The sequence below is a fragment of the Anarhichas minor genome, unplaced genomic scaffold (genome assembly GCF_050575085.1).
Source record: "Anarhichas minor isolate MPS153535 unplaced genomic scaffold, ASM5057508v1 ptg000028l, whole genome shotgun sequence".
In the NCBI taxonomy this organism is placed as follows: domain Eukaryota; kingdom Metazoa; phylum Chordata; class Actinopteri; order Perciformes; family Anarhichadidae; genus Anarhichas; species Anarhichas minor.
Window position 1 is genome coordinate 15,805,302 of NW_027466474.1, and position 10,638 is coordinate 15,815,939.

At 43.6% G+C, this 10,638-nt stretch overlaps 1 protein-coding gene across 2 annotated transcripts in view; it reads right to left on the reverse strand.

Annotated features, from left to right (window-relative positions):
* The window catches only part of LOC142962741 (uncharacterized), a 37,165-nt gene extending 27,794 nt beyond the window's left edge, over positions 1-9,371 (reverse strand). The window contains exon 1 of one of the 2 annotated variants that reach the window (XM_076103367.1): positions 9,251-9,371. In XM_076103367.1, the coding sequence (XP_075959482.1) occupies positions 9,251-9,315 (65 nt within the window). In that variant the 5' untranslated portion in view covers positions 9,316-9,371. Of the gene's footprint in view, positions 1-825; positions 1,481-9,250 lie in introns of those variants that run through there. The other variant, XM_076103370.1, reaches the window with a different exon arrangement.
* Positions 9,372-10,638: the final 1,267 nt, after the last annotated feature.

Genomic DNA, 10,638 nt, shown 5'->3' on the forward strand with positions numbered 1-10,638 from the left:
TGGTCCAATCACACTGCCAGGCCCAGGCCTATATATAGCAAGTCAAAGCATACAAATCACTGAGGACTCCTTACAACTATAAAAGAAAACATGCACTCAAAATGGAATAAGGAAGGAACGTACCCACAGCTATCAAGTATCAAGCCATCAGTTGAGCAACAATATGACTGATCACGCATCAGAGACAACTTACGGGAGATAATGTTCATCGACCTGATTCTCTTGCGTAAAAACAAAAGCAAGTCTAGTCCTAGGATTTTCTGACTAGTCACTCACTTCCAGTGTAAAATCCCGCTCTGAGTCATACAGCTGGCTGTCAGCGCCGACTAGAAGCCATCAATTGTTTCAATAAACAAAGAGAAACAAAAGTTCGATGAGACAGCTGCAACAAAAGACAGTGTCAACTCTGGGGGGGAAACATGCTCTAAGAAAAGATTTGTAATTTCTGTCAGCAGTTGGATTTGTGCTGTGGTCAGCACATTTGGCTCTTCAGTACAAGATATGTCCACTTGTGAAATAACACCTGTTGTGCTGTTAAGTATTACAAGTAGTCCATGGCCTCTATTACGAGAGTTGAAAAATGGCAAATCCCTTCCAAGAGCCAACTGACACTCACATCCTGTGACACAGAGCTTTAATAACGTGAGTAATGTTGTGTTGTCAGGTGTGTCAAAACAAGAGTTTGAAATATTTAGGAGATACATTTTGACTGAGCTATTGTCTGTTGGTGCAACAGAACTGAGGATCACAATATTGCTTCATTATAATCATTTACCAGCAATACATGCAGTTGAAAGTACAATGACATTACAAAAATAAACTTACTCTCTGCTCTTGAAGCATCCATACATCCCAGCCATGTTGTAAAAATGTAAAAGATTTCCCAAAACAAAATACTTCTTTCTCCCTCTTTGCACAAATAAAAGATTTTTTTTCCTCCCTGGTTTGTCCACGAATAGACAAACCTCAACTCCAACACCTTGTGCTGTTGTCTCGCATCAGACCCCCTTTTCTTTCTGAGGACCAACGACTTCCCTCTCTTTGCAACAGAGAAGATGCAACTCCACGAGAGAAGACAGCTCACTCATCCAAGTCAAACCATCTTCTGAGGTTCCTCCCCCTTTTGAGCTGCGCTACAGTCCGATCTCGCACAGAGCTCCCTTCTCCAAACTTCAGAGGCACAACAGCAAGTCAATCCTAACCACTCATACAACCGCAGCCAAAGTGGGATTATACCGGGATCAGAATATCACACAAGAAGCACAGAATTATGACAGGGAAGTTTGCAAAACTGGAATCTCCTTTTCAAATGAATCAGGAATGTCCTGAAGAAGGCTTTTCCTGGAGAATCACGTCTCACAGAAGTGCAGAACAAATCCTTGTAGTGGTTCAACACAGCAGTGAGCTATAGAAGGAGAACAATTGACTAAATGAGTGACTGAGTTGCTGCTTCATGCCTCACTCCTCTCCTCCCGGTCGCCACGGCTGGAAATGCAGCAGAGGGAAGGCTGGAAGAGGGAGGAGGAGAGAGAGGGTGGAATGAGGGAGGAGGCAAAGTGGGAGCAAGAGACTGCCCCCCATGACCTTATCCTCCTTCTTTGTCTCTCGACTGCTCAGTGATGTACAAAATCATTTACTCTGTAAACGGACCAATGCCATGATTTTATTTAGTGATGAATAACTGGGTTTAAACATATGCATCAATTATTGTAAACTGTGCTAGTAGTGCGTGCATGCATGCGTGCGTGCATCTGCGCAGGTTGCGCCGTGAGTGAGTGTGCATCTCTGTGTCTGTCCACGGCTAACCTCCCGTTCTTCTGAAAGAAAACGGCGTAATATTGTGGGTGGCCAGTTATGGCTGCATGCTAAAAGACCTCTCGTGGTTGCCGTAACTCAGACTTTCTCAAAACACCTTTTATTTCATGTGTCATACTGCCATTGACTGCCTGCTGACTCCTCACTCACTACTATTAATAAGCCCGGCCAGCAGGGGCCGCTAGTGATAAAACTGCTGAGTGCATCGTCGACCCCCAGCCACTGCCCTGCAGCCAGAGACACAGTTGGGGCAAACCATAGACTGTATGACTACGAGGAAAACAATTTACCCACTTTTATTGATTTGGATGGTGTATCTGAGCTATCCCATGCCTTTTTATTGGCCATCAACCTACCCTTTACACGCGTATTGTGGAAGAAATGAGTAGCTACTGAGATAGCCAATGAGAAAGCTAGCTAGCTCTTGTGAGCTGATAACCACTGTCTTGATAAGCAGCTAGCATCATGTGGACTGAGCGTTCTGACATCTTTTAGCTCATTGTTTCGGTTTTCATGGCCCTCAACTTTTCTCATAGCATTGTTTCCAGCGGCAGCACAGCAGCTGCTTTCAATGAGAAAAACTGTGACAAACCCACTGTAAGCTACTCGCTGAGCACCAAGCAGCAGACAGACAAAGTTAGCGTTGTTAGCTGGTGAACATAGTGGAACATTTAGCTGCTATTGAGCCAGATATTCCCTCTGGGATTAGTGAAGAGCAAAACAGAGCTAAAAGGAGAGTGAATATTGGACTTATATTTGTCAGGGACAAATTGGATTGAATTGGTCTACATTCAGTAGACTTTCCTGGTACACTGTGTTGTTCTACTTTCACATAATGGATTTGCATTGCCAAAATCAATCAATGTACAGCACTTAGTGATGACAGCATGGAGTTTTATCAATTGACAGATGCTTGTGACAGGACCTTTATAATGGAGGTTGTAGTTTGTGCCAAAAAATGAAGGCTGAAAATAAGTAGAATGAAAAGTTTCTCTCAGATCCGATCGCCCCTTACTGTATGTTAAGCTATAAAAAGTGTTCAGCTTGTCTGAGGTAACTTCACACTGAATCGGCCAACGCTTTTATGTCACTGCCCATCAAATGCTCACGCAAAAACAGAGCCTCGTGTTAATCGTTCTATCCGTCTCTAGCGGTCGCGCATTAGCCTGTCGCAGTTAATCACTATAAGTGTGGAGCTGATATACCTACAACCACTACAGCTCCCAGTGCTTATGCGTGTGTGGCTGCCAGGTGACATGAGGGTTGATCCAGAGAGACTCCCTGCTGCTAAAACCTCTCAGACACACACACACACAATTGAGAGGATGAGTCAATTTTAGCTATCTGGCTGTTTTTTTGTTTTTAAATCATCACCCATGACAAGGCGCGCCTTTACACGGTTCAATAGTCTGGATTACTGAGGTATCAAGGCAAAGTTTAAAGATTTACTTCCTCCAAAAAATTGCCATCCAACAGCACCTTTGAACTGAATCTTAAACTTAAGAGTAGCATCTTAGTGCTGAGGCGGCTGCATGAAAACTGGCCTGAAAAAGTGACAAAAACATCCAAATCCCATTAATCATCAGACCACTCACAGAGGAGTGGTGATACTGGGGTGAATTTCTCAATCCCAACGTGCCCAGACCGACCCCTGTGTGTGTGATTCATTCCAAACACGTTGAAATTGATATCAGCTGTCCAAGTCACCAGAGCGTGTGTGGGTGTGTGTGTGTGTGTGTTTGTGTGTGTCAGTGTAAACAAAGACGGAGTCGGTCTGCATCAGTTCCAGAGCTCTGCAGCTCCATTTCAACAGCATAATACACAAACACCCGGTCTCTAACATCAGTTTTGGCACGCTGCGACTGAGAAATTCCTTTACACACACACACACACACACACACACACACACACACACACACACACACACACACACACACACACACACACACACACACACACACACACACACACACACACACACACACACACACACACACACACACACACACACACACACACACACACACACACACACACGCAGTGCTCACTATAGGAGCATCTACCACATGACACTGCCGATGAACCATCAGGAAGGACCCTCTCAGGGTGAAGTAGTGTTGACAGAGGATTTACACCATGTATGGGTTAATCAGTGTTTCCACCAATACATTCAGCGTTGCCTCGGTTTTGCTCGAGATTAATTCCAGGAATCAGGATCCTGGGATTCCCCATCCGGAATCTCTCCGCCTCTGCTGCAGCGGGGATGTCAAGACACTCAGGAAACGTAATTTATCAGGCACATAAATCTATGAAAATAGTCAGTGAACAAAAAGCTTCAAATTCAAAGAAATGTAGAACACTTCCAGTCTGGTTCCTCTCACGTAAAACTCGGTCAATTCAATCAGACAGGGTAAGTTGACGCTTACGAGAGCAGCGAGAGTGAACCAAAACAATGAGCTGAAAGATGCTAAAGAGCTGCGTACAACTACGCCACCCCTTTCACATCACAAACCATTTGACCCGTTGCTTTAATTGTCCAGGTACCAGTCACAGCACACCCAATCCAGGAATGCTACTTTTCCTTTTTTTTAGTGGGAAAATGAACTCAGCTCTCAGTCTTTTGAGAGGACATCTAAATACACCCCTGTGCAGGGAGATTTATGACCTTTCAATATATGAAACACCTGGTCTCTCACTCGCTTTTCACTTCCCAAAAATCAACAAGAGGAAGATTTTCAAAACACAACCATCCAAAGTCTCTGTGTATGTGTGCTGGATGAATTACTCAATGCTGACATGTCCGAACGGATCCAAGAGTGTGGCGCAACGCGTGAAATATGTAAATGTGCCTGAGTGTGTGTGTATATATATATATATGTGTGTGTATATGCATGAATCAATCATGCAGCTTTCTGTTTATAGAGCCAAGAGGAATGTCGGTCAGTTTCCCTTCGAAGGAAAAAAAAGTGGATGTTGGTATTTCCTGAAACGAGAGAGAGAGAGCGAAAGAGAAAGACAGACAGAGAGAAAGAGAGAAAGAGAGAGACAGACAGACAGACAGACAGAGAGAAACTACAAGACAAGTTGAAGGACTGTCCTTTCAATAATAATAATAAAACTTATCCATGAGTAGTGGATTTTTATATTGAGTTTTTGACTTTGAGAACACACAAACAGCAGTAGGAGGGACGTGGTTAAAATACAGTTAGAAATAATGAAATGAATGATGGCTGAGTTCCATTTAGCTGCTTTAGTTTAATGTCTTGGGGCCTAGACAGTCTCACACAAGCAAAGACTGGCTTAGAGCCTGAAAAGATAGCCACCCTACCCCCAGGCTAACTCTGACAGCCATGTTTCAATGGTGACAGTCGGTGACGACTGCTGACCAGTGGCATCAAAACAAAGAAAAGAAACCATGCCTCTTGGTTTGCGAACAATATTGTGGAGCGCAGAATGAGAAGGGAAAGAGCTTTTAAAGAGAACGGTAACATATAGCAGTGAGGACATAACCAGGGGTTTTCATTGTCCTGCCCGACCTGATGGCAACCTCTGGTTCTGTAAAGGGAAGCAAATGCTGTAATGCCATAAACTTGCACTATTTTTAATGGCCACCAGGGGGCGACTCCTCTGGTTGTAAAAATAAGTCAGATTGTATGGAAGTCTATGACTCTATACTTCTCACTTGATTTATTACCTCAGTAAACATTGTAAACATGAGTTTATGGTCTCAATCTCTAGTTTCAGATCTTCTTCAATACAGCGTAATGTTTATTTAGTAAATTATGTTCCATTTAGTGTCAAATAGACCATAAAGCAGGGGATGCTTTAGGGCGGGGCTACCTTGTGATTGACAGGTCTCTACCACAGCATCTTCCGGGCTGAGAGTGTTTGTTGTCTTACGACTTTAACACTTTTAGTGTGTTTTCACTTCATGAAAGTTAATTGTAGCAATTTGTTTGCCTAAAAATGTCTTATTCAGCGGTCGGTTGGACTTAGCTCCACCCTCTTGTGTCACCTCTGGTTGCAAAAAGCCAAGATGGCGTCGGCCAAAAACCAATATGGCTACGGCTCCAAAACCGTGTTCCGCAAACCAGTGGGGGACATCACGGCGACTACGTCCACTGTGTATGTACAGTCTCTGTGTGCAATAGGGCCTCACTGAAATAAATGAGGGGCTATGCTTTTTTCCCTCAGTCCTTATGTCTTACATGACCTATAATTGAAATGCTATAAAGACACCAGATACAAGCTCAGAGAAGACCCTGAGAAAAGCATGACAGCTACAAGCATTTGGGGAATAACGCTTTGTGTTTTGGTAAAGAGTTCTGAGAAATGTTGCTGGAGTTATTGCTCACCAATACGAAAACAACCTCCACCAACTGAAACCCCCCCTGTTAGATTTCTGGACTTGTGGTCGACCAAGAGGCCCTGCTTTTCTTCCCTCTCCTCATTCTGCTTTATTCTTTCCATCCCCTTCCTCCATCTCCATCACTTCTTTTCCCTCTGCTGGCTCCAGTTCCTCTCACCCACCCCTGCAGTGCAACGCCTTGTCCCTCTCCTCTGTTTTGTGGTTTCTCTCTGTCTCCTATTCTCTCCATTACAAAGTGCACATGCTGATCCAGATCTCTCTTTGCTCAGAGGAGGAGGGGAGTCGCCCCGTAGCTCTCTGAATTCCACCTCACATCTGGAAACCATCTTCTTTCTCTCTCTTTCTCTCTCTGTTTGCCAATCTCTCACCCCCTTCTCTCTGTCGCTCTATGTTGTAATGTAAATAGCCCTGTAATCATACTCCTGCACTGAGCCAGCCGCACTGGGTGGTGTGTGTGTGTGTGTGTTTGTGTGTGTGAGAGAGATTACACAGAAAACACTCACACACACAACAAGCTGAGATTTCTTCTTCCTTTTCTCCATCTCAGGTCCCAGCTGAGGTTAATGGGGTGATAAAAACAAAACAGCCTTTAAATGTACTTGCTCGCTCACTCACACACGTATTGTGTGTGTGTGTGTGTGTGTGTGTGTGTGTGTGTGTGTTGAAGCAGTAACAGGAGGCCCACAAGCAGTTGATTCAAAGAGTTTAACTGAATGACGACGGCCTAATAACCTGAAAGCTGAAGCTTTTATAGAGCGTCAACACACGAATGATGCATCTCATTGCTCCGACTGTGGTGGATGGTCAGTGAACTTGTTGTCAGGTTTGGGCATGGGCGAATCCTCTCTGCCTTTAATAGCATCAGTAGAGTCGCGTATGTACTGTAGAGGGTCTCCTCCACCATGATCTAACCAATGACATCCACTCTGGATGACATCACATCCTTTTTTTGGGACAAGTGCAGGGCAATTTTTTGTTGGAACCGAATGCTACCGTGAACGAACCTTTAGACCGACACATCTACTTTTCCTGACCGGCGTGTGCAAAACGCCTACATTTAAAGCTTTGTTCGCTCTGGGCTACCGTAGAAACATGGCGGCCGGCTCCGTGAAGAGGACCTGCTCCACATGTAGATTTATGTCACATTCTGAGGTAACGAAAACACAACGATTCTTATTTTCAGGCGATGTCAACATGTCATCCCCATCCTTAAAAGGGGCACTCGGGGGATTTAGTAACACACTTCCATAAAGTTGGGAGACAGATTTTAAAGACAAGAATCAAAAATCTGCGCAGCGGAGGCAGAGTTATCCTACATGTTAGTCCTCAAGCTCCAACAAGCCTAGATCCTACATTTCCCACAATACATCCAACCAACAAAATAATTTGGTTGGACGCTCTCTGCCTGGTGAAAACCCTCCAGAGCCATACAAAACATTACTTGACAAGCATATTAACCTTCATTTGTAAAATTGATGGAGTTCCCCTTTAATGATGGAGGAAGTAATACCGCCATTACTAATCAACTTTCACTCAGGAGTCACAGAAAGGAAGAAACAACCCACAGACATCTACAGTACAGCAGAGGCCCATTAAGTTCCACACTGAGCAGGACACAACAGCTACATGTGTACGTGTGTATCAGTGAGTTATCATGATACCGTTTCCTCACAGAGAGGAACAGTAAACAGGACATCTCTGTAAAACCTCCGAGGGTTTGTTCAATGACCCAGTGACAGATGACCTGATCAGCCCTCCTGATCAGGAAGGCTGTGACAGTTGACAGACCACACACACACACATATTTATCAAGCTCCTCAGTCAGATTACCAGCGCTGATGCCCCTTAAGCTCGTGTATCCTCGTCCAGTGTGATAACGCTAACTCGATGTACTGCAAACGGGAGGTCTAACATCACCGTTTATCAGGGCTGTGGAGGCTGTGCGTTCGCTTTGTTGTCACAGAGAAACACTCAGCGATCGGAGAGTGTATCCTCATGAGGATCAGATCAGCAGATCTCAGATCAATAGAGCCTTTCATCCTCTCATGCTGACAGACAGCACGACTCTATTCTGAGTCGGTCTGTGTTACGGTCTGTGTTACAGTGATTACAGTGGTTCCCACACAGTGAAATATAACTGTTTAATCTGGACCGCCCTTGACCTGCCGCTACCAAACACTGAGCTCACACACACACACACACACACACACACACACACACACACACACACACACAGTGTGACAGTGTGTGTGTGTGTGTGTGTGTGTTATCTCACAGTATTACAGCTTGGTGAAGAATGGCTGAAAGTAAATAAAAAGGAGGAAAACGACAATGTCAAATGTAAGTCTATAATTTAAAAAAAAGGAAAACACAGTTGGACCTTTAAGTATAGACTTATTAGGACATGCATATGCAAACAGCTGTTCTGAAATAACACACTTAAGAGCAGAGTATAAGCAGGGTCCTATTGACAGATTAGTAAGACAGTTCACCCCAAACAGAGGCTGAAATGCACATTAATGCCTAAAATTCAAACAGGATAAGTAGTGACCTCAAAATTCGTTTGGGGTGAATAATGTAATGAAAAACAGTCAGGGTTACCTGTGAGTAGACTTCATTATTTCACTGGCAATGATTTATCTGATCACCACCAACACAAACATACAGTTTAACTAACATTTAAAAAATCAAATAAACATACAGCGTAGCAAAATCAGTTCTCAGTTAGAATATCACAGATGTGTCCCAAATAAAACCCTTAAAAACTCCCCATTGGACTTCAAGAACTCCTGAGGATGATCAGAGCCATAACAGCCCACCTACATCGCCCCATTAGACCGGGATCCGAACACAAAACAACACTCCTCCTCTCTCAACAACTTCAGCCGATGCACAAACAAAAGCCAAGCGTAGCCGGACACCACATCGACCGCATGTATCGATCAGCGTCATAATTCCCCGCAGCCCAATAATAACTCTCATAAATAGCATCTCCGCCCAAAAGTTTCTCTCTCGCGGACCTGAAGTGCATCTAGAGATCACCGTGAGCGCGGCGGGCAGACTCACCGTGTGTGCTCCACCTCAAACGGTCTCAGGGTGAACTCATCCCTCAGAGACTGGATCCAAGACATCAGCTCTGGTAGTGGACTAATGATTGGATTACTTGTCTCGGTCCTGCCCTGCGTCCGCTGCTCCACGGCGCTGCGTTCAGAGGCGCCTCGGAATGCTCTGAATCCTACCGCGACGAGCTGATGATCAGGAGTATTTACAAAAAAAGAGTGCAAATAAAAATAATATGAAGTAAAGTGTAAGTAGATTTTAAAACATGGCTCAGCTTTAAAATACTTTCTGGGACACAATTATTTTAATGTAGCGTTTGTGACACGAAAGTATGTTTTGTCTGATATTACAAATGCTCTATTTCTCAGAGGTGTACTTCAGTTGTGACACTGAACTAATGAAATGATGTTTGGAAGATTGAAATGTGATCACACATTTAATATGTGAGAGATTCACTGAAATTCCGATTTGTTTTACTTGTAAACCAGGAATTTACACAACTTCCCATGACATTGTAAGTTAACTCGAACCCTTAAAAAGTTGTAGCTTCTTCGGCTTTAACAGACCACTAAAGCGTCCCTGACATGGTGCCTGCATGGATATAATGAGTCTCTTATTGTATTGCTTACAGTTTTGGGTGCTGTTAATTAGTTTACATTTTTACGAGTAACACGTGAATGCAACTTAAGCACATAGCAGAGCATCGGGCCAACTGACCTCTGAGGAGATAAGAAAATCATGTCCGCTGCTAGAAATCTCCTTAATAACAAACAATATAACCATGTGTCAACTGTGAACCTCTCTGTGCCCGAACTAACTACTGAAAACTCAAAAGCAGCTCTCACTGTTGATTCGTTTCCAGACTGCATCGTCTTTACTTGAGGCGCATGCAGCAGTAGTAGAACCTCCGACAGTGTGTTTGATCAATCCAACTAAACATAGTACTTCGGCTCCAGATGTTTGCAAAGTGACTCAGGTTAAATATAGTGTGATGGAGAAATGATAGCCTTTTGTTGACAAGACCTGCAGAACTATAACGTGGCTTGTTCTCTTTTAGTAAAGAAAAGGGAAACTAAGGGAACTAAGGGTTAATTAGTTACCAAGACTGGAGTTTGTTTTTTGTGTTAAATTTCAATGAAAAAGTTGGAATCTTTTGGGATTATTGCTGCCATCTAGTGTTGCGGTTGTCACATTATTTTGACATCAAATTTGGTAGTTTGAATTGCCTCGGTGTTTGAAAGGTGACGTATAAAAGTCCTCGGCCACTTTACTTCACCACCATGACATGTGATGAAATACAAGTGTCCACTTCAGAAAACTCAACGATAGTGATTTTAAATGTCGTCTCAGGCAGTTGAACCCGTCTCAAATATTACAAAACAAGTGACAACATC